The sequence below is a fragment of the Rhinolophus sinicus genome, chromosome 5, assembly GCF_057876585.1.
Source record: "Rhinolophus sinicus isolate RSI-liver-muscle chromosome 5, RSI-T2T, whole genome shotgun sequence".
NCBI lineage: Eukaryota > Metazoa > Chordata > Mammalia > Chiroptera > Rhinolophidae > Rhinolophus > Rhinolophus sinicus.
This window is the reverse complement of record NC_142505.1, coordinates 31604233-31632166: the sequence shown is the minus strand read 5'-3', so window position 1 is coordinate 31632166 and position 27934 is coordinate 31604233. Positions and strand designations below refer to the sequence as shown.

Sequence of the window (27934 nt, the reverse complement as noted above, 5' to 3'; positions counted from 1 at the left end):
ACCAGAACCGTGGCTTCCTGACTTCCAAATGGATGCTCTTTCTAACCCTCTCCCTAGACGGACCACATCCACATAAGGATTTTCATGTGCTGATTTGGAAGATATCAGATCATCAGACAAAACCCCTCCAAAGGTTAAAATTTGGGGAGAACATTACATCTGTTATCTCATTTCTCTCCCCCTTCAGATGAGGGCCCCATGGGTTTTTCGAAGAGGGTCCACGAGCCAGCAGGGCACTGGGAAAGCTATCCACTCTGCTGAGAAGCTTTGCTGACCCACATCTTTGTGAAGATTTTTCCTTGAGCTTCTCCTGTGATGACAGTGGACCTCAGGCTCTCAATAGAATTGCCTAAGAATGTGCAAAGCAGGCTGCTCTCTGTCATAACTGTGTTACCCCAACAATCCAGGGTTGGAGACACACTGCCCACATCTCCCTTCAAAGAAGGACTTATTGCCCAGCTGCCGGGAACACTGGAGACAGCCAGCCTCCAGCTGTGGCCCTGTCAGGAGCTGCCTCAGTGGCAGAAAGCTGTCTTGTCCAAGATGATGCCCTTCTCACGTGGCCCACATTTAATGACTGATCACAGGAGGGGTAGGAAGCCAGCCATTTTGGCCCACGCAGACAATTCTGATGCATCCAGAGTGCCCCATGGGTTTGGGCAAGGCTTGTCAGGACTGCGTCACTGCTCCACTCTGCCCTCCGCCTCATCCTGCTCCCATCCCCTCCTGTCCACAGGGGTCAATCCTGAGGGCACGCCCCAATAAACGTCCTGCCCACTTAACTCCAGGTCAGAGGCTGTTTCCTGAGGAACCCAAGCCATGACACCTGGGTCCTGGGGTTAGAGGGTGTGGGGACAATGAGGTGGTTGTCTTGGTGCCTTTAACAAGTTGAGTATTTGATAAAAGAGATCATGAAAACGACAAAACTGTAACCGTTCCCACTCTTCCCCCCTCCGTCTCCAGCTCGCTCAGAGAATTGTATCTATAGGCACAGGGCAGAAGCCACTGCCTGAGGAAGCTGTTGTCAGCTCTGCAGCAGCAGCTGTGTCCAAGCCAAACCATGTGAGGAGGCTGGAGAAGGAAACAGACAGGAGGAAAGGGGAAGATGGTGATGCAGGAGAACACCCCCAGATGCTTCCAGTAGGAGGGGGACTGGGGCCGAAGGGCGACTGTGTGAGCTGCCTTAGAGGACAGGGGTTGGAGTCTGTGATGTTTGGTAAGTTACCAAACTTCTAGGACTCACTTTCCTCACCTGTACAAAAGAAAAACAAAATCAAACTTTTGGGGATCTAGTAAAACTTAAATGCAATGATCTCTATAAAGGTGCTTGGTTGTTGGTAAAGGCCTGAGGGAAATGTATTAGATGGCCTCCCCTCCTCATCCCAAGGCACCCACCCCTGTGCTCTGCACAGGACAGCTTCTCAATACATAGCGCCTCACTGCCTCCACCAAAATTAAATTAGTTGGAGAAAAGTGGATCAGCTTGGAAAGCAAATTTGCTACCTACAGGGGAGATAATAAATGCCAGAAGATAGGCAATCAAAAAACTTTCTATTTTTACCACATAGTTATTTCACACAACAAATATTCAACTGAATTGTATAGAAGATTAAAAACAACACGAGTTCAGGGGTTTGAAAACGTTCATTTCCTTTCGAATATACCAGAAGCAGCCTCTAGGAACAGCAGCTATCAGTAAAACAAACAAACAACAAAAAAAGGGAGTGTCTTGTTTTTTACTAAGCAATTAAATGTGTATATAGATTAAGAAGAGGTCTGTGAAAGCCAGACCCTAACTTTCAGTTGTGCCTACCCCCTGGAGATAGAAACCAGTGTTTGGGGAGCTGAAGTATTCTAGACTGCCAACGCCAAGAATCTTAGCTTTAGAAATGAAATGTGCTTTTTTGTAATGGCAGGCTGGGCTGACTTCAAGACTGATTAAAATACTTAAAGCAATTGCCTCAGCACTTCCCTCTTCTTTTAATAGAAAAGAATCACATGAGCCATCCAGGTTCATGGCAGACCAATTAGAAAACACAGAAGGGGAAAGCTGCTCTAAGAACCATTATTAATACTTTGATATTTCCTCATGCATGTGTGTGTGTGCGTGTGTGTATCAACTACAGTTTTGTATACTTTATTACTTTATAACACCTTTCATGCCAATGAATATGTAATTACATCATCATTTTTAATAAACTGTAAAGAACTTCTTTGTTCTAAAAGACATGCTAAACCCCTTTGCTAGGCATTTATTTTGATCCCAGTTTTTCACTGTTGTAAATAACACTGCCATGAGAATCCTTGTACGTGTACCTTTACACCCAACTCTGATGACTTCTTTCAGATAAATTCCCAGACATAGACTTGCTGGGTCAAAAATATTTCATTCTTTCAGGCTAGTATAACCTAAATGTTGTAAGAAAACCCTTTTCTAGGTTGTAAATAGCACTCTCTTCATAAAGATGTTAAATATTGAATGTGAGATACCTTTATTAAAAACTTGATTCAATTTACTAAAATTTGTCCAAAGTAAGCATGTTCTTTATAAAGCCTTAACTGGAAGTGAGGGGCCTTTCTTCCCTGGTTTCCTACCTCCGTGGTACTTAAAGTGTGGCCCCTGGACTGGCAGCGTCAGCATCACCTGGGAAACCTGTTAGGAATGCAGATTCTCAGGCCCCACTCCCAACCTATTGAGTCAGAATCTCTAGGGCTAGGCTCAGTGATCTGGTGATTCTGTTTGCTACAGCTTGAGAACCACTCGCTTCGTCCATGCCGCCTGCCCCCCATCTGGTGTGCATGACTTCCTGCCTGGAGTTCTAGTCATTTAGTCTAGAGATGTTGAATTGCTTCTGGAAATTCCTTGAAAACAATGAACTATGTTTGGCATTCCTCTATGTACCCTACAGTGGTTCTGACAAATGGAAAATTTTAATTAAATGGAAAAGAATAAATTCTACCTGTGTAAAAACCTCAAGTGTGAGAAGTAAGACAATAAAAATCCTGGAAGACAATCTAGGAGTCTATAAATAAAGTTCTTAAAAAAAAAAATAGAACAGGAAAGCTACAATCTATAAATGTTTAGTGATATTTGCCTACATAAAAAAATGTAAAATTTCCATTACCCAAAAATACTCCAAAGAAACAATAAACAAAATAAACATAAAGTATTCTGGACAATTTTCAACACATGTGATAGAAAAAAAGTAGTAATATCTTTATGCTAATTTAGCTTAATACACTGAATGTTAAGTCAAGAGTAAGTGGCAGCGAATATTTCTGTCCACACAGAAGGGTATCAGATATTAAAGATCCTAGTAAACACCTTTTCCAAGTAAAATAAAACCTTGTTTGTTTAGGAAAAATAATAAACATTAGCTCCCCAGACAGTTCATGTCATGTTTGCACGTGTGACAATTCAGGCAAACAACACCAAATGGGACGCTCCCCATCCCCAGCAAAGCCTGTCTGCTCCTGCCTGTTTCTGGCTGTGTCTTCGTCATCTTGTCCCTTCCAGCTCAGGGCCTTCCTCCTCATCTCCTCATGGCCACATCTACCCTACGTCAGGAATCCTCTCAGATGCTACCTTCTCCCTGAAGCTTCCTTGATGACGTCTATCTCCCCAACTAAAAGCAATACTCCCATGTTAGGAATCCTTGCTCTCCTGGTTGTATAGACCTTCGCCTTATTTCTTCTCTGCCATTGAAGCCTCTAGTGGCAGGACCCAGGCCTAACATGTCACTGTGAGCCAACACCATTCCTCTACAGAGTGTGTTAACTTGGATGAAATCGTAATGTATGCGTAGTAAATGAGTGCATGATTGTCGAGTTTCTCCCTTAGGGCAACTTGATTACTGGAACTTTTTTTGTAGGTAATAGTAATATACAGGATGTCCTTTGCTAAGAGGATACTAAGAATGGTTAATAGTGCTGTTTTAGGGATTTATTGATATTACAAAGCCTTTTCGCTACCCGCTTCCCATCACCACACATCTGCCACGTGAATGTGACTGGCATGGTAACAGACACATAGCAGGTTTTCCGTAAAGTGCCACTAACTCTGAATCTGTTAAAGAACTCATGGAAAATATTACATTTCTCTAATGCATAAACAGAAGGGATAGTGGCAAATAAATACTGTGCATTCACATCAAAATGATCCAAGGGGTCTATGATCCAAAATACCCCTCCTTTCCTCCACGTGTAGTGGTTTCAATGTGTCAGTGACCAAAGATAAAACACTATGTTGAAATCATCCTAATTATTGTGAGAAATTCTTTTCTGTCAAGGTGAAAAGCACAATAGTGCAAGGTTAAATGGTTGTCAGTCATCCCTACGCATACTCGTATGGCTTAGAGTTTGAAGAGCTTAGGCAAAGGAAGATTCTAAGGGATTCAGAAGTCCTATTGCCTCTCTGGTCTGTATCAGTCATGTTGTTTAGTAGAGATTAAATAGTTATTACCAAGGTTCAGAGGAAGAATTAAGGGGTAATAATTTTTCAAAAAGCCAAACTGATAAAAAATGTCAACATGTTAAAGGAACCTTAATGGGCAGAGAGCTTTTGAAGTAGCTGCTCTATTCTAATTACTTCTGTGACAATATCCAGTTTAGATCTACAAAACAAGCCTTTATATATAGAGGGTGTCAAAAAATGTATACATTTTTGTAAAACTGTATTAAAATTCCACTGATGGAAACCATTTTGAGCACCTCTTGTAATTGCAGAAGTTAAACGTGACTTGTATTCATCTTTTGTTGTCGGTATATATTGAGTATTACAATTTTAATACAGTTTTTTCCTTTCTTAGAATACATATACATTTCTTTGGCACCCTCTGTATATATAGCTCACCAAGGACTTGTGTCATTCTGCTGATGTGTTCTCTCTAGAAGTACAGCTAATTTCCTAAACATCAAAAAATGTTAAACTTCATATATTGCCTTGGTTTATAATCTGGTTACTAAGAAATATGTTGACTGAATTGTTCTTTCTAAGTGTGATGCAGAGGAAGACACAGATCATCTTCTGTTCTTACTGAGTAGTGATGGGCCTGAACAGTTACTGTAGTAACAGCATCTGTTGTCTGTGCAATGAGAACCTACAGCCAGTTCCCCATCTCAAGTCACTCCTTTCAAAGCATCCTCTTTATTGTTTGTTAAAGGTGATTTCTTCTGATCTGGTTAAAAACCAGGGTATCCTAATCCACGGGAGAAAGATCAAGTTCCTTAACCTGGCATACAAGAGTCTCCATGGCCTCGGCCCGATATGTCCAGGTTTGCTGGTCCCTTCCTCACACCTTATATTCCAGCAGCACCAAACTTCTTGATAGTTCCATGAATATACTCAGTTGTTTCATACCTCTGAGCTTTCACACTGCTGATCCTTTCTACATAATATTCCCTCTTCTCACCACAGTATGTATTGTCCTCGTCACAGTGCCCTGTAATTATTCAACCCCCCAACTAAATTGAGAACTCATTAAGATAGGGACCTTGTTTTCTTCATCACTCTATGATATCTGGCTTATTGTATGTGTTTTATAAACATTTGTAAGGAAGGGGCAGGGAGACAGGACACATATCTCAACCACAGAAACATCATGTTTTAAATAAAGTATCTGCCCTTGGTGAAATGGCTACGGCCTAAATTCTTGACTGTCTCCTAATTCTACCTGGGGTCACTCAGTATCCTGTTCATGACTGGCCTTGTTTCTTGTACTCCATGGGAAATTTCAGGAGGAATTTAGGGCTTCAGAAATGAGGTGCCTCCATTTGGGACAATATGCCCTCCATCTGTGAAAGAAGCACCTACCATGTTTCCCCGAAAATAAGGCCTAACCGGACCATCAGCTCTAATGTGTCTTTCATAGCAAAAATTAATATAAGACCCGGTATTATATTATTATATTATATTAATTATATTATATTATATTATATTATATTATATTATATTATATTATATTATATTATATTATATTATATTATATTATATTATATTATATTATATTATATTATATGACCCGGTCTTATATTATAGTAAAATAATACCGGTCTTATATTAATTTTTGCTCCAAAAGATGCATTAGTGCTGATGGTCTGGGTAGGCCTTCTTTTCGGGGAAACAGGGTAGTGGGTACCTTCTTGTATTGTTCCAAAGCTTTCTCTACTTTGTGAAGGACGCCCCCTGATGGCTGGGACCATGTTCCAAAAAGGTCTCAACATCCAACTCCTTAGACAGTGCCCTGAACCCAAGAGCCTCCCTAAGCGTCTGATGAAGATGAGAAGGATAAGGCAAAAGCACAATACTGGTTCCCAGGAAGCTCAGTACCTCTGGTGTCCAGCTCCACACAGCCCAACACATAGAGGGAAAACAACGAGAATGAAGCTGTTTTCATTTTAGCTTATAGGCAAGTTCTCAATCATTTGAGGAAACAAAAATTTAATTTTATACTTTAGTTACGTTTTATTTGAATTATAAATGGGGTAGGTGTGCACAATAAGAATTTTGGGGCTTACGGACTTCAAAGCCATGGTTCTCAAAGTGTGGTCTGGACCTGGAACGTCCGCATCACTTGGGAACTTGTTAGAGATACAAAGACTTGGGCCTGCGCCAGACATACACTTTCACAAGCCCTCTCAGCGATTCTGATGCTGGCTCAAGTGTGAGAGCCACTGAGCTAAAGGATTTAAAATGACCTTGACGAATAGAGGAAACTAATATACTGAACTTGGTATTCAAAAGGGCACCTTCTAATTCAGAATCTGTTGCGGCTACACGAATGCTAACTTATTCATCCTCTCCACTCTGCAGTGATATAAGAAGGGAAAACATCACTGCCCCTGTTTTAAATAAAAATAAAACAAAATCTGGGGCTGGGGATGGGGGTCAAGCCACTGCACACATTTTCAGGGCTGCAGAGTTAAAACTTGTTTGGTCCAAATAACCAGAAAGGACATTGGCATCTGTTTGTTCTTCCTTCTCTTGTTGAAGGTTGGGAGAAGTTCTTGCAGGTGTTTGTGGAAGATACTTAACATCTTAATATGCTCAACGGACAACTGGATACTTCCAAAACGCACAGGCTGAAGCTGAATGTGAGCAAAGCCTCGCTCAGCTCACAGAGGTCTCATTTTTAAGTGACAAGTTTTATACTCTGACATATTTAAGTTTAGAATATCCCTTGGATCCTGTTAATATTCTTACATATGTTAACAAGCACAGCAATTAATTAGCTCTAACTATCATGATGGCTGGCATAGCTCACAAAAACGTAGTTACAGCAAAACAGATACTAGCAACCTCAGCAGTCTCATTCCCTATAAGGCTACATGAGGAGAGTTCTTCATGGCTTCTGTGTAATAACAGAGAAGTGTGCTCCCCACTTTGTCAGCATCACCTGGCCTACCCTCTCCTTTCTTCCTTCCCACACATCTTAGGCACTCAGCTTTCACCTTTCTGTTTCCTAAATCATTCACCACTCATCCCTCTGCTTTCTACCTTCTCAAATTCACTGACAACTCTGGCCTGCTCCCATCTTCTCTCCTGTTCCTTTTGTTTCTATAGGTTTATATCCCATATTCCTTCTCTGTCACTTTGTGAATCTCCAGGCAGAGAAAAATGTGTGTTTTTATTTCATGTTTCTATAAAATCATACAGTTCAGAAGGGAATTTCCATATCATACACCCAATCCAGGGTTAATATTTTGCCACAGAATCTTTCTCAAGATGCAATGTAATATGTAGAAATCTAATTTATAACACAGATGAGTCAAAGTGAAACTGTTTTGGTGGAAGATGGTAAAGGAAGAGGATCTTCATCTCATCTCTCTTAAAAATATAAAACATATGTGAAGAGCCTGTTCCGCGCCAGACCCCGTGTTAGACTCTGGAGGAACAGAGACGAGCAGGGCACACAGGGCCTCTGTGCTCGTGCTGCTCAGGGCACGTCCTCTGGAGGCTCCCAAGGAACCCAGTTTGAGAACTACTGATCTAATCTGAGGTCCAGAGAGAGAGACTGACTTGGCTGAGGAAAGCCTCCCTGGTCTTCAAGTCCATTGTTGGGAGTTAAACGTACCTAATAAGTATTACTGATGTGCAATTGAATACATGGTGATGGTGAGGAGAAAAAAATCAGGGAGCTGTGTTATAACTGAGGCTTTGCACACAGAGATGTGGAATAAGCTAGAAAAGAGGCTATACATCGTACGTAATGCTCCTAATAAAATAGTGGTAAATGTTTGCACACTTAAAAACAGAATCTTTATTCCTGCCATTTGGTCATACAACCGAAGAATTTTAAATAAAAACTCACAATCAAATTTCAAAGAAAAAAAAAAAATCTCAGCCCTTTTCACCCAGAAGCCATAATAATATCCTCTGCACTTCTATCCACGCCAGGTACGACAGCTTATCATCCAGTGCTAGATGTTATCACAGTGGGTTTTTCAGATTAAAAAAAGAAGAAACTAAGATATAAGGTTTTATCCTTGGAGCATAGCAATCCATATATTGAGACTGACAATGATAAAAAAAAATTCAGTTTTGTTTTTTGGACCAAATCTCTTCCAATAACTAAATGACCTTCAGAGTGATGGTCCTTCCAGCTTGACTGAATGCAATCTGTTTCTACAGGGTGAGTGAGGTGGAGAGATTCCTCTTTGAGGAAACCTTAAAACCTGTTATGAAGCCCTACTAGACCACCATTGGATCACAATGGACCACTAAATTTCAATTATTTCATCCTTGGAGACTGAGGATCATTTACAATAATAATAAACAATTCTTCTTTGGGATTCCCGGCCCTTGAGCCAGACATGCAACTTCTGAGAGGCTCGGTTTCCTCATCTGTAAAATGGGGAGGTTGGGCTGAAATATCTGTAAGATTCCCTTCTAAACTTTCTATTTTTGGGGTATTCCACCAGATTCAGTAAGGATCAATACATTTTAGAATCTGAAGAAACTTACTCACCCAGAGATGTGCAACCCAAGACGTTTTCCAAACACCTGACCAGCGCTTCAATGTCACTTCCCTGTCAAAATAAGAGAGATTTACTTCCTTGTATGGTAGAAGGATATTCAATGACATGAAAAATGTTGTCACATTTAGGCAAAATAAAACACACAAAAAATCTGGTTGCAAAATTATTTGACAGTATAATCCTGTGGGTTTTTTTTAAAGAAAAACATACTTCTCTCTCTCTCTCTCTCTCCCTTTCTCTCGCCCCCGCACATCAATCTATAGATCTATTGCCCTATCTCTCTGATGAGAACAACACACACTAAAATGTTAACCGTGATTTTGACTACACGGTGGGATTATGGGTGATCTTTACTTTATCCATTGTGTGCTTATGTCTTTTCTACATTTTTAATAATAAACAAATATTACTTATTTAATCTATAAAGATGGTAAATGCTACTAGAATTAAAAAATAATTTTCTGCAATCCATAATCTGCTCAATACGGCATGAATCAAGTGAATATTTTTTCCTAGAGACTGTCTCGACCAGATCGTCTTTGGGAATTTATGGTCTTCAAGGAGTCATAAATCTAAGAATTGCACTTATTTACCTTAACCCTCAATAATAAGAGTCAGGCATCCCATGAGGCCTCGGGGGGAATCCCAGTACTGTATTTGACAACAAACATTATCTTTAATACAAAATAAGTATCTCCTCTCCCCAGGAGGCTAGAAATAGTCAAAACAGCACCATAATGATCTGGGAAAATGGAACCTCTTAACTACTTTCAGGTTTGTGGTTATTCTGAAAGAAATTAATAATTTATGGCTCACCTGCTCCATGTAAAAACGAGCAACACATATCACAGTAATTGCAGATTTTAGAAGCAATGTACTGTAGTATAATAAACCACTCTACAATATTACGTAAATGTGTTGGGCTTCCCTTTACAACACTTGGTGGAGTCTGGGCAGCCAGTCATTATGCATGTGGTAAAACCCAGTATCACTTCATGTCTGAATGTACAGAAGACGCAATGATGAAGAAGGCATGCCTGGTCAGTGCTGGTCAGCGAGGCCAAAGCCCTAACAGAAGGCTCTGTTGCCCAACCCAGGAATAGGAAGGCAGGTACCAGGCACAGACGCAGAAGGAAGAGCAGGTCCCTCCTGCCTTCTGCACCCTTGTGGTTTCCAAACATAACAGGGACAATCTGGAGTCAGACGGGAACTCAGCAGAGATATCCTCAGCTGGAGGAAAAGCAACATACACATCGACATCCGCAGGCGATGATACCAACCAGGCAAGCCCGGGTGCTAAGCCTGGCTCCTCTGCCAAGGCTGTGGGCCTATGCCAAGCAGCTTGACTGCCCAGGTCTTAGTTTCTACATCTGTAAAACTGGGGTGGGGTGTGAATCAGATGATGGTTAAGGAGTCTTCCAGCTCTAAAACCCTGTTCTTCAGGCTAAAGAGCTAGGTGAACAATGAGTGTGGTAGAATTGTTTTCGAAGATGGTTATAACAATCCCTCCCATCCCTGTGCTCTTGTGCTATTTCTCACATCAAGAGGCACAGTCTCTTTCCCCACCCTTTGAGCTGGCCCTGTTACTTGCTTTGGGCCACAGAAGGGATCAGAAGTGATGCTGTGTGACTTCTATAACTAGGCCTCAAAGGCCACATGGCTTCCATTTTTACTTCCTTGGAAGCCAACTACTACATAAGTCCGGGCGATCTTCCTGGAGAGATGACATGGTGAGAGGCCCTGGAGCATGAGAGACACGTGGAGGAAAACAGACGCCCCCCACCAACAGCCAGCCATGTCTGTCAGTGGGGCTACCTTGGATCCCAAAGCCAAGCGCTCAGCTAAACGCAGCCACATGAGTGGCTTTAAACAAAATCACAGGAAGTAGAATAACTGTCTTGTGAACCCAAACATTCACAGAATCATGAGAAACAATAAATCCTTTTTTTAAGCTACTACGTTTTGGGCTGTTTTGTTACACAAAGTTAACTGAGACACTAAACAAGCTGAGGTCACTGATGACGTTTTTCCTATTGTCATGTGCCTGTCCCTAGCACAGTCCCTGGCACAGCATCTTTCTAAAGATGTCTCCTGGTGTTCTGCACCATGTTTATACTTTAGCAGGAAGTCCAGTCACGGAAAATCTCTTTCAGGAACATATTATGGCTGGTGCAATGTGGGGGTTTTGGGGTTGACTGGAACGTCTGTGTTTCCTCAGTATCTCCCAATTTAAATTGATCTCTGCCAGAGCTAAGTGGTCTGTGAGAACAATCACCTCTCTCTAGATATCAAATTATGGTGCCACCAGCCTTCAGCTATTTCAGCCAAGTGCCAGGAAGCTGATTTTCAAATGCTGTGAAAATAACCTAATGGCCCCTTTGCTGATGAATTTAGATGTTCTTTGGGTCTCCTTCCTCCCTAACCACTGACCCTTCTGTAACAGGAACATACCTCAGAGGCAGGAGGGACCTCTAAGATGCAGCTCTGAAAAACCAGCCTATACATTCAAGTTCAGTCAAACACTCAGATTTCTTTTCAGAAACAAATGTGGTAATTTGGCTAGTGCACTAGAAATTGCTTCTAAGGGGTAAAGGGTAGCTGTTGTGAAAAGGTCCAGTCGGATCTGGAACGTACATGATACTGAGCATTGCCTGCCTAGCAGCCACAGAGAAAGCTGTGGTATCTGGGGCAATCTCACCTTTTAAACAATGTTTGTAGGTAGATTTTAAAATAAAATGTTCTTGGATAATTCATATTGGTTTTTAATCTGGAAAAATATAGAAAATTATCACAAGAAAACAAATGTCACCAAAAATTCCATCACTATTAACATACCCACAAAAATACACACACGTATAGTCAGTCTTTTCTACATAAATCTATCTTTTAGACATTGGAGGTTATACTATGTATGTGTGGAGCACCTAGAATACACAGACACACATACACTGTGTTTGGACTTTCATCCCATGCTATTAAACAATCTTCAGAAACCTAATTGTAAGGGTTGTACAACATTGCACTGTAAAGCCATATCATATTTATTTATCTATGCCCTCATCATTGGGCATTTAGGTTGCTTCATTTTAAATAATTTATTTATTTTTTTAATTCCAGTTGACATTTTATATTATTTTATGTTAGTTTCAAGTGTACAGCATAGAGGTTAGACATTTATACAAAGTGATCCCCTCCCCCCTTAGTCTAGTACCCACCTGGCACCATACATAGTTGGTATCACATTATTGACTCTATTCTCTATGATGCACTTTTCATCCCTGTGACTGTTTGTAACGACCAATTGTACTTCTTACTCCCTTCACCTTTTTCTCCCTTCTTTTTTAAAAAATAATATTGCAACGACTATCTTTGCTCATAAGTTTTCGCCCCATTTTTATTACTATTTCTTTAAGTCGGTCACTCAGAAATGGAATTACTGAGTCAGAGTGCGCACATTTGAAAACCCTCTTCCTTCCCTGCTCTTGCCCTTTTCTTCACATTTCCAACGATCCTAAGTAGTGCATTTTCTCCACAATGAGTGACAATGCCTTCATACTTTTTTCATCTTCCTCCCTATGAAAATCTGCTTTCTCTCAAGAAAAGATATGATAGACCCATGAAAGCCAAGATGGTTGATAAGGCTCATGTGTTACCTCAGGATATTTGTGTTTCAGTAAGGGCTATAACCTCATTTCAGAGGAATGAATTTCTAATAGCAGAAGGTTAGGCAGTAGCAAGCAGGCATGTCAAAGGAGGCAATCAGGTGGTGTCTTCACAGAGCTGTAATAATCACACTGCATATCAGCCAGTTCTTACTAAATAAGCCTCACCTTGGAGCTAGTCACAGTGAAAGATTTAGTACACACACACACACACACACACACACACACACACACTCACACAGAACAGCCACTTCAATACCCAGTTGTATTCCATTTATTAAATACCAGTTATGTTCCAAACATATACAAAGACAAGGGAGACAGATGCAGCCTTAGCCCACCATTCTGGGACAGACAATCCATTTCTATAGATGGGAGGGAAGAGAGCACAGGAACACAGGATGGGAGGGATATGCCCCTAGGGTGTTCCTGCCTATACTCGGAGTGATTCACTGCTCTTTCATCAGTAAATCCCCCAACAATTTTCCCTGCGGTGCATGTTCTCCACCATAAGGTGGCTGGTAGGATTACAGAAGCCAAGTTGAGAAACCAGTACAAAGGTCTTTTCTAATAAAAGATAAAGAGCCACATATTAGAAGGAGACAAATAAGGAACCAATAGCTACCCTAGCTCAAGCCACCCTGGTTTATTTCATCCATTTCCCTTGCAACAGACACTACTACTATGTGGTTCATATAGAATAAAATCCAGACTCCCCTCCACTCCCCAGAAAGAATAGAATCCTATCATGGCTTGCCACAGGCCCTTCGTGGTACAGTTCTTGTTGGTCTCTCCAGCCTCCTCTCTTTCCACTTTCTCTCCTACTCACTGTGCTCCTACCACACTGGTTTTTTTTCCTTCAAACACATCAAGGTCTTTACCACCTTGGTGTCTTCCCATTGGCTGAGGACGCTCCTGCCTCACATATTTAGAGGACTGTCTTTCTCATCCTTCAGAGCTCAACTCGACGTTCTGCTCAGAGGTTCTCTGAGCATCTATGTAAATTAGCTTTCTACCACCCCTTGGGTCAACCCTATCACAGTGCCTGTTTGTTTCTTTTGATGCATTTCTCCAAAGATATAATTAATGTTTGGTTTGTTATTATGTGTTTCATGAGGGCACAGCAGAGGATGAAATTGAAACAGTAGTTTCAGAATCAATAACTCTCACATTGGGTGGTAGCAGACGTGTGTCAAATCCTGTGTTAATTTGAATACTAAAATTCAGTCAGACAGAGAAAGACAAATGCCATATGATTTCACTTATACGTAGAATCTAAAAACAAAATAAAACAGAAACAAACTCATAAAAACAGAGAACAAACTGATGGTAGCCAGATGGAAGGGGTGTTGGGGGACTAGGTGAAAAAGGTGAAGGGATTAAGAAATACATCGTCACGGGGATGTAAAGTACAGTATAGGGAATGTAGTCAATGCTACTGTAATGACTATATGGTTGCCAGATGAGTACTAGACTTATTTCTCACTCTCCTTTTAGTTGCTGACCTGTGGAGAAAAGTCTTAGGGGTCAATGGAAGCAGTAAACAGGAAAATCTTACACGAGGCAATTTCTACCTTACACCTGTGGTAGGGAGATTTCCAGTCTTGCTTCATGTGCCTGCGAAGTGGGATTCTTGGCCTGGTTTCTAGTCACAGATTGGCTTTGGCGGTGCGGTCTGCAAACATTTGTGGCAGACTGTTCTCAAAATTAATGTCAGAAAGCAGCTGATGATTGTCTGGAATGAAACTAGCTGCCCCCTTTCACTTAGGAGACACATAGTTCTCTTATCTGGATTCTCAAATTTCATTGTGAGCAGGAATCACCAAGGATCAGATTAAAAATGCAGATTCTGATTCAGCAAGTTTGGGGTAAGGCTGAGATTCTGCATTTTAACAAGTTCCCCACAGCCACGGATGCCACTGGTCCACGGACCACAATTTAAAGAGCAACCTTTAACCAACACGAATGATATGGGCACTGAGTTCAATGGTAGACATCTTTCATGAGCCTGCCACCAGGACTGTACTAGAAAAGACTGGTTGCCTTAGAGAATTATTTTATTCAGTTAGCGTGAATGTTACTTTACGCGGGAAGAAATTGTGACATGCACCTATTTTGTTAAGTTAGAATTTCTCAACTTCTGGCCTGTTGACATTTTGGACTGGGTGATTCTGTGTCGGGAGGCAGTGGGGAGGGGTAAGGGGGAGACTGTCCTGTGTATTGCAGGATGTCTACTACCAGCTCCCTGGCCTCTATGCACTACTAGTATCCCACCTCCTCCCAAGCTGTGACAACTAAATACATCTCTAGACATTTCCAAATATCCTCCGGAGAACAAAATCCCCACTGTGCTGGCTTGGAGTCACGATATTTGCTGCATTCTGTTACAGAGTATCTGGGTTCATGCTTAACTGACTATAGGTAGATGTATTTCATAACTCTAAGTTACAGTCATGGAAAAATAAAGGTGAGTTCTAAGAAGGAGCGTGTAGGTATGAAGACTCAGACATTTCACCTTCCCTACATGGTTGCAAGAACACAACGCCTTTTCTTTGCTGAACTTTACATTTAAAATAGTTGGATGTGTGTGTGCGGTAGGATGGAGTGGGGGTATAACTGTTAATTTACATCGAAACCATAGATACTAATGCATCATTATTATATATAATATATATTGAAAACAATAGCAAAGTCTCCCCTTTCCTCCTGTTTTCCTTCAGGAATATTCGAGAGATTTCGGTGTGTAAAGTATAGCACTAGGTACGTTAGTGATGAATTGGAGGCTGACGAAACTCAAAAGAATCACATTTTACATTGAAGTCTTCTCTGGGTCGGATACTTTAATATTGTGAGTCTTACATCTACTGGAAATAAAAAGCCCAATTAAAATGTTAGCTTTGAGTTAACATCTTTTTTTCAAATGTTCTAAAACCTTTGTTTGGGCCATTAAAAAAAGAAACAACAACCTGTAATTGCCAAGCACTTCTAGTTTTCCCAGTCAACTTTGTATTGATAGGAGAGAATTCTAACTCCCGGGAAACATAAAAATCTCCCAATCATAAAGTAGTCAGTGGTATAACAAGCAGTTTTTCAATCCAGAAGGATGATTTTCTATGAGCACTACTTTGTTGGACTCTAACACTCTGGAAGACACAATGGACCAAATTCTCAAAACCATTCTTAAACTCAATAATAAAGTGGCAGCAAAAATGTAGTTACAAGGTTTATACCAAACTAGAACTACACAGCATCTTAACTTTTGCTTCTTTAGTTCTTAGAGGCAAGCCCCAAATACTGTCATTTGTGCCTACCACAAGCACTATTGCCTTCCTTGAAAAATCCAAACTTTGATTTCAAAGTTGATTCGATGATGTTTTGAAAATATAAACACCAATATTCCTGCTAGAGAAAAAAAGAATCGTATTTAGCACCTGTATCATCTAGGACAGTTTCAGCTATAAGTAACCAAAAACCCACCTAAAATAGCTTAAACAAAGAGTCCTAGTGTGTCACTTTTCAAGCATTCTCGGGCCCTCCTCCCCACACTTTGGGGCCAGAATTGATAGCATGACTATCTTACACCAATCCCTGGCAAGTGGAGTAGGATGGTCAGACTGTCTGGAATGCAGCAGGATTTATCCACATTATGAGAAGAGGCAGCTGTTGGCACACAGGCGAGGCTCTGACAGAATAAACCAAGGGACAGTGGCACAGCCTAGTGGGCTTCGGAGTGAACCTGTCTCAGTTTAAATCCAGCTCTGCCATGTGTCAATCACATATTCTGAGCAAATTACGGAACCTATCTGTGCCTCCATTTCCCCATCTGTAAAATGGGTTGTTGGGAAGATTAAATGTTGGCATTTGTAAAGTGTATAGATCCAAGCCCGGCACATATTAACTCTAATATGTGTTTGTTAAACAAAATGCTCAAAAATGTTTGCTGGGTATACACCCTATATGTGTAGCAACTTGGAGTGAACCCAGGTTAACATTCTGCTTACTGTTGGAATGGTTATTGTCATTGAAGAAATCTCTTCCTGGGGTGGGGCCGGATGGCTCAGTTGGTTAGAGTGTGAGTTCTGAACAACAAGGGTGCTGGTTCAATTCCCGCATGGGATGGTGGGCTGTGCCCCCTGCAAGTAAAGATTGAAACCGGTGACTGGACTTGGAGCTGAGCTGCGCCCTCCACAACTAGATTGAAGGACAATGACTTGGAACTAATGGGCCCTGGAGAAACACACTGTTCCCCAATATTCCCCAATAAAATTTAAAAAAAGAAATTCTTTAGAAAAAAGTAATTGCGGTTTAAAGGGTTAAAATAATTCCAAAATCCGCAATTACTTTAAGAAAAAAAAAAAGAAAAGAATCTCTTTCTGAAGCAGTTTGTTTCTCAATCTGTGGCTGGCAGTCACTTATCCAAGAGACTCTGGGAATGGTGTACAGTTCAAGCTGCAACTGGGTTTCAGTGGGGAAAAAAAAGGTGAAACAAGGAAGGAAAAGAGGCTCTGCCGTTCCCCTGAGGGAACAAAGCAATAAGAACCCACTCACGGAGAAGCTGAGTCCAGGAGGAAGAAGCCAAACAGAGGCAAGGCAGAGAGACTATGGGGCCGCGTCCCTCATCCTGCTTTCCCCGGTGAATGTCTCCCTCTTGTTAGATGAGGGAGAAAGAACTGTAAGTTGGCTAAAAAGGAACAAAGTATCTGTTTAAGAGAAGTTCTGAACAACTCTGAAACTTGAAGAGTTGGAGATGAAATGAAAACAATTCATGCAGCTTTCTTGGAAGCTGAATATATGGATAAAGAGATCTAGCAATGATATCAGTAAAAATGGAAACCGGTATACAATAATGTGTCCCTTGAGGAATGAGTTGTGAATGAATGAATGAATGGTAACGAGCTGCCATAAGACCTTAGTTTGGGATGAGGGCTCAGTTTGGCCACCAAACAGCGTCTTAGCGGTTGTACATCTATCTTTAGACATTGTCAAGAGCCTCCCAGAGGGTTCTACTTCTTGTTGCCACACTTTGAGGTGGTAAAAACTCAACCATCTGTCTACATGCCGCACTCTCTCCCGGCAGGTGGGCTATGCTGACTCCCAAAGGCCCCTCAGAGAAGGCTGAGCAGATGTCAACACAGACAGACAGTTTCACAGCTACAAAGTGTCTTACATTTCCAGTGGCGAAAAGCTGCTCAGAATGAGTGGAAATGGTTGCCTTCACCCTGCGCTGCCAGGCCTGACACGGTTTTCTGTCTGCTGAACAATCAGCAGCAGACAGAGCTCTATAAATATATGTACAGAGGAGACATGATCATCCACGACAGCTCCAGCCACAGACAGGAGCTCAGCTAAGCTTCCTCTTACTCAGACCCCCAGTCACGACCTCTCATTCAAGAGGCCTTTACACGTCAGCAGATGTGAGGGTGTGAAGGGACTGATTTCTTTCACCTCTTGCTCACCTCTGATCTCAGAGTCATCCCACAGGGTGAAACGAAAGCATACAGAACCCTCTTCCCTACTCACCCTCTGGACTCACCTTTTTTTCCTGAGGGACCTCATTTGAGTACACCCAGGACCTCCTTGAAGCTGAAAAGTCATGCACAGGCAGCCTTGCAGATTAAGGACTTATACGCATCATTGTATGTCTATGAATGTCACAATTCTGCTGTAAGTTTTTGTAATTTTTCTTCTCTTAATGACACAGTTCATGATATACTTTTATTGAGATCAAATGTGCACACAGTGAAAGGCCCACATCATAAGTGTACAGTAAAGTTTTTAAAAAAGGAATTACCCTTGCAGCCCCACCCACGACAAAATAAACAACACCTCTCTCATCCCTGAAAATTCCCTATGCCCTCTTCCAGTCAATCCCCACCCTTCTCAGCCACAGTGGTTCTGATTTCTATCACCGTAGACTCATGTTAAGGCTTAATTTCAGTTACCCTTCACTGGATTGGCCTTTCACGTAAAAGAAAATCCACTCTTCCTACAAGACCTTCATGCTGTAGCTGCCGCTGCCCTGACCTGTGCAAAATCATCAATATGCTCACTCTGCAATTTCTCAAACTTGCCAAGCACTTTCATGCCCAGGGCCTCGCCAGGTAGTCTTCCCCTCTCTGAAATGCTCCTCTCCCAACTCCAGTTCCTTATATGGAGGGGCTGGCCTTTTCCATCCTTCAGGTCACAGCTGAAAGTCCTCTTCCAGACACTCTCCCTGGCTCCCCTCTCAGTAGGTCACCACGCACTCCCCCTCCACACACAAACACAGTGTGCACTTCCTGGCTTACTGGCTACCTGTATGCAGATTGTATGCTGCAGGCATTCATTCATTTATTCCACAATATCTACTGAGTATTTGCTCTGTGCTAAACACAATTCAAGGTGCTGGGAATACAGCAGTGAAAACAAACAAACAAACAATCTCTGCCCTAAATGGCTTGCATTCTAGTAGGGGGAGACAGCCCATCAATGAATAAGCAGATAAACAGTGGTAAGTCAGATGGTGATGTGGAGAAATGGAGAAAAATAAAGCAGGGAAATAGAAGAGGGAATTCGCAGGCCAGCAAGTGCTATTTTGTATAAGGTAGTGAGAATCCTCTCCTATAAGATGACATGTAAGCAAGCAGAGACTCGGATGTAGAGAGGGAACACATCATGTGTGTATCTGGAGGAGAAGGTATTCCAGGCTTCTAAAGGCAGAAACATGCCTGGTGTGTTCCAGAAACAGGAAGCAGGCTAAGACGACTGGAGAGGGGTGAGCCAGGGCAATTCTTAGAGTGATGGAGCGCTTCCGTCAGTGATAATGGAAGGCCACTGTACAGACTGTGCCCTTTAGTTTGAGGGAGATGGGGAATCACTGCAAGGTGAGTTAGAAACTATTACAATAATCCACTGGGGAGGTGACAGTGGCTCTGGCTGCAGGAGTAGAGGTGCTAAGTAGTGACCATATTCGAAACACACTTTGAAGGTTGAGCTAATAAGTTTTACTCATGGATTGGATGTGGAACGCGAGTGAAAGGATATAAGTCAAGGCTGACTCAGGAGGAGCTGATTTGGACTGGGGTTCGGGGTATGTTATTTCATTTTTGGACGTGCTTAGTTCAGGATGTTTAGTAGAAGTCCACATGACTTCTAACCCCACTCGTGGACAGACTGGATATGCAAATCTAGACTTCTGAGAGATAGAGCTGAGGAATGGAAGACATGTATTTGGGAGTTGACAGTCTGGATACTATTTAAATACGTGAGACTGTGTGAGATGCCTATATGAAGGCAGGACTGTGTCGGTTTGTTCACTACCATAAATTCAGTGCCTATAACATTCAAATACGTGATGTATAAATGATCTAAACAACCCATCCACTTTTCTTTTCTGAGAGTTGCTTTACTGAGCTATTCCATTCTCCTTCAAACCATATCCACAAACAGCCCTGAAAAAATGTCACTAAATTACAGAAACCAAAACACCAAGGTGACCTTATCCTTTTTCTACATGCTCAGGTGAAGCCTTCACGTCGTGGTTTGACCTCATCAGAAGACAAGCCCTTGCTGATCTGCATTCATAATTCATGGGGCGACACAGGACGCCGTTTTGCACAAAGCCCTAGGACAGAGCCGGTGGCACCTTTGTGGAGGCTGCCCTGAAATCAGGGAGGTGACATCTTAACTCCTATCTCATTGCCGATGGTCACCTACTGCCAAGGCAGAGGGCCTTAAAGCGTGTGTAGTGATGGGAACAGACAACCACATCTGTAAAACTCAAACTGTGAACAAGCCCCCTGGCTCCCATAACACTAAACACCTCTGTCACTGAATACAGAATCGCTGAAACGTGACTGTCAGTGTGTCCACATGTCACTGCAAATGCCTTGTTTACTCTGCATGATGAAAACCTTCTAACTGCAGCTGTCTCGTATTAATGCCCAGGTTCACAGCAAGTCAGTATCTGTGGGGTTGCTTTAGGGTTTCATAGACACTCATAGCTATCCAGTACAGAACGCTTAAGACATTTTGGATTACAGAGTTTGGAAATGTGAACTATGAAGAGAAGCAAAAGGAAAGCAGAGGGGATCGGGTGGCCTCACGACGCCTACCCAGCAACATGGGCAGTGGATTTTTCAGCTGGTGAGGCTGGTCATCCCTTTGCTGCAATCGGTTTCCCGCGTTCCAGCAGCGCGGATGGGAGCCTGCCTCCAATCAATCCCCTGCCTCCCAATAGCTCACTCGCTCTTGATTAACTACCTATCTCTTTACACATCACATGTCCAATAGACTAGGGCAGACAGCCCTGCAATTTAAGGAAGGTTTCCTGGAACAAAAGGAGAAAGAATGCTCGTGTTCCAAATGGTAACCCTCATGATATCCACACTTTATTGCAGATTACTATTTTTGCCTTCAGTTCTATCTTTTTCCTATTTAAATCCCATAGGTTTCCCCAGTGGAAGACTTGGCCCTATGTTTTAAATGTGATCTGAAACCATCAGATTATGTTCCATTTTTACACATTTTGGAGCTGTCCCTTAGGTCCCAAGCAACTCCTTTTCTTTTGCTTTACTAACTTCTACCTTTCGTCCTCTACTTACCCAAAATGTCTACTACACGAGTATTTGCTGGTTTGAGTCCTCACTCCATCAATGGACAGGGTGACCCAGGTTGAAACAGTTATTCTCTATGCTTTACCGTTTTCTCATCGGTACCTGGGATGGAACATGTTAACCCCATAAAGTGCTTGTGAGTAGAAAATGGGATGCGCTGTAAAGGGCTTAGCACTGCATGTACATAGCATGCTGCAGGGTGGCTCCATTTTACTAACCACAAGTCCTGTTTTCTCTGTATAATGTGAACCCATGGGCTTCCAAATCGGCAAGTTATGTAGGACGCACAGCACCTCCCACAAGGCTCCAAATATGTCACACGCCATTCCTCCTAGACTAGACACCATGAAATGGCATTCACTTTCTCTTTCCAGGTGAATAAAATACTCAGAAAATTAAATTTCTCCATGTAAATGAATCGCAAAATAGTGGGGTGGGCCTTCGATGGCAAGGGCTGTTTAGGAGGATTTTCATATTTTTTTGGCAGGTTCATTTGTGCCCTGAATGGTCAGGGCACCTCAGCTCTGATGATAGCTGGGCAGACGAGTTGGTGTTGGCGGTCGTGGTGGTGGGGAGCTGCTGAAGAGCAAAGCCCCAAAGGTATCTTTCCATCTAGTCTAATGAGCTCTGTAAAAGTCAGCATAAGCCTCCAGGAGCAGCACAGCAGGCCCTTGTCCCCACACTGCCCCATGCGCCTGTGGCCCTCTGCTCACCCACCAACGGGAATGCAGTGGAGGCTGCTGACCTCCCACCCCCCACACTGAAAAGAATGCACGCACTCTTTACACTGCTGCTCCGTTTTGCTCTGTTGTTACCAACTCTATCGCCTTCCCTCTTTCCCTTCCATGCTTTGGTGATGGGGCAAACAGTGTAGGGGTTATCTTAAACCCAACAGTGGATTCCATTTAAAAGATTTAGGGGCTATGGCTTTATACAGAGCCCACTGGGCTATGCCACAGCAAGGTTTTGCTGGGGTCTGTCTGACCAACAATGGGCTATACTTTACCCCGGACAAGAAAGGGTAGAGCGGGAAAGGGGCACAACCATGACAAAATAAGGGCTGAAATGGTTTCCATGGGTGTGAAACTGTCACATCAAAGTCACACCTTTGAGTAACATGCATTGGGTCTACGGAAGGCCCATCAGCCCACCGGTAGTGGGCATTAACACTGCAGCAAGGCTGGCTGCATCTGTGTGTCCCCAAAAAGAAGACCCAGCTGGACCATCAGCTCTAATGTGTCTTTTGGAGCAAAACTTAATATAAGACCCGGTCTTATTTTACTCTAAGACTGGGTCTTATATAATATAATATAATATAATAGCAGTTCTAATATAATATAATATAATACTGGGTCTTTTATTAATTTTTGCTCCAAAAGACGCATTAGAGCTTGTGGTCCGGCTAGGTCTTATTTTCAGGGAAATACGGTAAAACTTATATCCTCTAATTTCAGTTCAAGACAGAAAGTGTATCCTCCCACGTATGAAGTTAAATTAATTAGGTCATATGTTATAAAGAGCAGGTGAATCAGCCCTGCTATTTGGAGTCAAAAGTTCTGGCACCTTCTATAAAAACACAGCAGGAGGAGAGAAATCTGCATCCCATAACAGATGTGAGAGGCAGGCTCTTTTTTGTTTTAATTTTCGTAACTCAACACTTTTCCTAGAAGTGGTATACATGTGGCCTTCTACGTATCTCAGGCATTCTACTCAGTAAAGCAGGTCTCAGCAGAGGACCAGACAACGCAGTGGTCACTCAGGCTGGTCCCTCCCGCCGTGTGTCTACTCAGTTGGACGGACGGGGAAAGACTGCATCAAGGAGTGGCTGCAGGGAAAATCAGATGGTCTAGCTCTTGGAGAAGTTACTTCACCTGCTAAGCTCCAGTTTCCTATGGAGCAAAGCTAGAATATCACAGCAGTCTCATCTTTCAATGGACCTGGGCTTTAACGTCAGTGCTTAATGCAATAATCAGAAACCAATATTCTCCACTGCTGTTTCTTTTTGGAGCACCAAATGAAGTAGCTGACTTACATTTAGACTGCGTTGTATGAAAAACATGCATCTTCAAATCCTGTAATTTTAGGGCAACAGTTCAAAGCAACAAGAGGTTCACAATCTGAGAGACAGGCAAGAACTGAGATGCAGTGGGCGGGGCAGTGGGGTGGGGGGCGGGCAGGGTTGGCTCTGGATTTACAGCTCTCAGCTCACTTTCACTCCGGGCATTAACTTCTTGATAGAAATGTCAGGGGCAGAATTGCCTGAAATCCCTACCTCATGATCTCTTCCTTTCTCCTACCCTCACCTTGAATTCCAGCCAGTGAAATTCTAGTTTGATGCTGCTCAACTAGAATACAGACATCAAAAAGTTGTTGCAAGAATGAAATGAAATAACGTGTCTGTGCAGCCACGGAGCTGTGCCACTTACATATCTCTTCAAGGGCAAGCCTGCTGCAAGGTGTGTAGTGAGCTGATGACCTCCAGCTGCGGCAACTTCGGTAGCCAGTGCAGTGTTCAGGTCCAGGCCACCCTCGTCCCGGGCAGCTCCCAGCCAGTGGGAGCACAGTGGGAATACGAGATCCAGGCCACTCCCACCCCGCCAGGGCTCCTCTAACAAGCAGTGTGCCCTGGAGCTCTTTATCCGCCTGGCTAGACTTTTTCAGAACTGCACCCCAGGCAGAGGCGCTCACCCAATCCTCCTTCCTTCCCCTCAAAGACATAGACCAGCATCAGGTTTGAGGCTCTCCCCACCTACTTGACAGGCATTTCTCTTTCATGTGTAATTCTGTCTTGCCATCTGCTTCCCAGAAGACCTGAACTGACATCGCATGTAAAGTACTGGGCGTAGAACGAAGGTTCTGGAAATGTGAGCTGTTATCTCGTATAATTATGATTTGGTGAAACGAATGACTCCAGTAACAGAGGCACCTACTGTCATGACAACCTGACCTAAGGGTCCTCAGGCGAATCGGAGGCCTTGCTGACACTGTCACCATTTCTCTGTCCCTGCAGCACCATTCTAGGCAGAAAATCATTCCTGGTTTTTCTAACGCTTCACCGTGCAGAGAGAATTTCAAAACTACTGGAGGATTTGGGGAAAGTATATTGAGAACTTCAGAACTAGCTGGCAAAACGGTCCTCTGCAGCCCTGCATGTTAGCAAGAACAAGAGCCTTACAAGAAGCATTGATAGAAGCCACATTCATTACACAGAGCCTTTCCCGAGGGATCTCGTGTCAATTCACTGTGGTCCAGCTAGTATGTGTATTACCAGTGCACACTGATTAGTGACGGAGGGCAGGGAGTGACAGTCGAGGCAGTGAGGGAAAGACAGGAAGGTCTACGAAAACACCCACGAGTCTGCAGCCCAACGACGTGTCCATTGGAGCGCACAAAACACTTTTCAGCAACAGGTCCCATACATACTGTTGAGAACCCTGCTATGATGTCAGCCATAAACTCCATTCTCCTGAGATCTAAGAGACTGGTTCCAATTCAGTGACTGCAGACTTCAGAGAAGAGCTGTCAACAGTATGATAATGGCTATGACAACGGTGTTATTGGTGCTCTACTTATTGCAGCAGAGAAGCAAGTGATGATCAACAGCAATTAGGTGCTTAATAAAACTGTGCTTTGGAGACACAGCTGCTGAAACGATTGTCACAGGTGGCACAAGGGACTCAGCAATCAATCCCAATGAAGCCCAGGGTTGCTTTTCTTTTTGAAAGCTCTTCTTCCATCAAAAGAAAAACTATGTGATGTTTAGCCCATCCAAAGGAAGGGGAATTACCTTAGATCTGAATATTCACATAAAGACCATGAGTATGACAATCACCTAAATGACCCTGGCACACTCAGGAGTCAAGGACCAGACTGAGGAGAAGGGAGAAGAGGGGAACCCCAGAGACGGCTGCAGGTTTCACCCAGTTGACAAAGCCAACAGTGGCTGGGTCTCAGAATGGAGCTCTGTAACTGTAATTTGTGTGTTCTAATCAAATAACCTAAAAAAGAAAGGGTCAACACTCATCGCAAGCCCACACTTTTAGGGAGGGCGACATTTTATCAAATTACTAGGAAAAATGAATGAGGTTGTAATTACCTGTCTCTAATACAAATTATTCAATTGTGATTTTCATTCTAGGGAGGTTACACCTTCTGCTCTAGAAAAACCACTGGTGTGGGAATGTGCCAGATCTGGGCCTGACATATGGTTCTAATCCTGCCGTAGCAGTGTGGCCACAGGAAGTAACTTTTCTCTTGGAAAACTCAGTTTCCTCATCTGGAAAATGGGCATAAGAATAACTACACAACAGGGTTTTGTGAGACAAAATACCATCATGTACGTGAGAGAACTTAGCATCTTGTCCCGATAGATTACTTAAAATCAATCACAATCTATCATGTGAAAAATGCACAGCCAAGAAAACAAAATTGCTGCCCTATATATATCTTCGGCTAAGAAATAAGAAGGGGTATTTTTATACTACAGTTGTAAAATCTCACTTGAACATTGAAGAGTTTGGGCTGTATCATAAAAAGGCCACAAGATGGCTGGGTAACTTCATAATAAAAACTAACATCTCATTATAATTTCTTTATTAAATTCTGGATACTATTCTAAGCCCTTTACACTGCTACTTCATTTATTCCTTAAAACTACTCTCTGAGGTAGGAACCATTATTCTCCCATTTTACAGATCAGAAAACTGAAGCACAATGAAGTTTAGTAACTCGCACAAGGTCACACAACCTGGAGGTGACCAAGGCTAGACTCAGGCAGGCAGTTTGATTTCCAACCCTATGTTCTAACAAGTATGCCAAAGATGAGACATCTGGAGTGGCTAACGATGTACTATTTGTTGACCTGGGTGGTGTTTGCCATATATTTTATTCCTATGGTTTTCTGAGCCAGTTTTATTTGATTAAAAAACATTTTTAAGTAACAATATTAGTAGCTAAAATTTTACCACTTGATGCTTTGGCCAAAAATTGAGTATGTATTTTATATATCATTGTTAGGCAACCACAAGCACAGAATGATGGTTCTGTAACAATACTCATATTTGTCTCAGTTGTTTTAGACAGTGGCACAGAAGCAAATGGAAATTGCATTTTAATTTGTGGTAGGAGGTGCTATTGTTCACTAGAGTCCATTGGGGAAAATGTGGAAATGGTACAAGTAAAGTGTTTTTATTTTGGCATTCTGAACAGTCCCCCTGCCAGACTGTATTTTTCTCATTTATTAGTTTCTCTTCATATACTTATGTCTCAATCTCTCTCTCATCCTTTCTCTTTCTTTTTCTCTTTCTCCTTCTCTTTCTCTCATCCCATTTGCTACTAACCCCCATGTATCCATGCCATTCTAGTTTCCTTCTCTTTCCTTTTCTTATACAGAACTCAAGAACATTTCTTATTTATTTATTGAATATTATGATACATTATTTAGTCTTCATTAGAAATGGTAGAACGGATTGTGTACAACCTTCTCTCTGCTCCAAAACAATCCTCCTGAATTAGGTTTCCACTGACACAGGTGCTCTTTGATTGATTTTTATGTTACTAGCTTTATGGTTCCCAGTTAATAAAAAGCTCCTCTACCTTACGGAAGTGGAGGACTGGGAAGTTTACTAGGAGATGGCCTAAGAAGAAAATGAAGTATATGATCATAAGTTGCCCGAAGTCATCTGCTTTCTCTTCACACATCTCTTGCTTTTCTCCTCTCCTGCAGACACACACCAGAGAAATCACATGCCAGGACTGTTTCTTGGCCTATTGCTACAGTTAAAGAGATCCATGGCAAGGGCATATACTCAGAGACCTCAGCGCTGCGTGTAAGGATGGGCCCTCTGAGGTTCAAATTGGCCAGGAAGCTCATCCCCTAAGCCCGGGATCTCTGGGCCTCAGCTCCAAAACTAATCTGTGCACTGAGACATGACTCACAATGCTGATTACCAGGCAGAAAAATATATTTTTAAAAATCTCCTTCTCCTTGCTAAAGAGACATTTGCATTGTTTCTTCAGGAGCTGTATAGGGGGTGTTCCTCAGTGTACCATGTAGTGTGTACCTCCCCCCGCCCCTCAATAAGGACTGGGGACTCCAGCCGTTCACTCAACATGGTCCAGACCAGATTCTCAGAATCCCATAGGGGCCCTGCCTGCCCCTGGGCCTTGCAAATCAAGACTTACCACATGGATGGAGCCTTTCTAACAAACTTAGTCCCCTATCCCCCACTTCGGGTGGGAAGACTTCCTTGACTCTCCCTGGGAAGTCACGGCCTCAGCAGTACAGTACCTCAGACAACCCCACCGCTTCTGGTGGGGGCAGAACGTACCTGCTGGTTTGTTCTGTCATCGGGCTGCAGGTCCTCATCCTTGAGCTCTTCCTGCGGTCCTGAGAACACTGTGTCTTCTGCTTCCCCCTCACTCTCTTCAGAGCAGGAATCAAAAGCATCGGCATAATACTCTTCAGCTGTAAGTGGGTCTTCTGGGATCCCTGAAATAAAGAATCTATAAAAATCATGTCCCACAAATCATTAAAATTAAAATGAGGCTAGGATCCCCCCGTGTTTTCCCCCACCTATATTTTGTTTGCACTGACAACGCCTCCATGGAGTGTAGAGCTGAATCTTAGCTTCCGAAAGCATCTGGTTGAGTGTAATAAACACTCAGCAAATAGAAACCAGTAGAAGAAATGAGAAGTGACAC

The 27934-nt window shown here is 42.6% G+C and overlaps 1 protein-coding gene across 7 annotated transcripts in view; it reads right to left on the bottom strand.

The window, feature by feature from the left end:
• The window catches only part of NEK11 (NIMA related kinase 11), a 192454-nt gene that overhangs the window by 37925 nt on the left and 126595 nt on the right, over positions 1-27934 (bottom strand). For all 7 annotated transcript variants that reach the window (XM_074312832.2, XM_019725963.3, XM_074312833.2 and 4 more), the window contains 2 exons: positions 27562-27722; positions 8967-9027 (listed from right to left, as the gene is read on the bottom strand). In XM_074312832.2, the coding sequence (XP_074168933.2) occupies positions 8967-9027; positions 27562-27722 (222 nt within the window). The remainder of the gene's footprint in view (positions 1-8966; positions 9028-27561; positions 27723-27934) is intronic.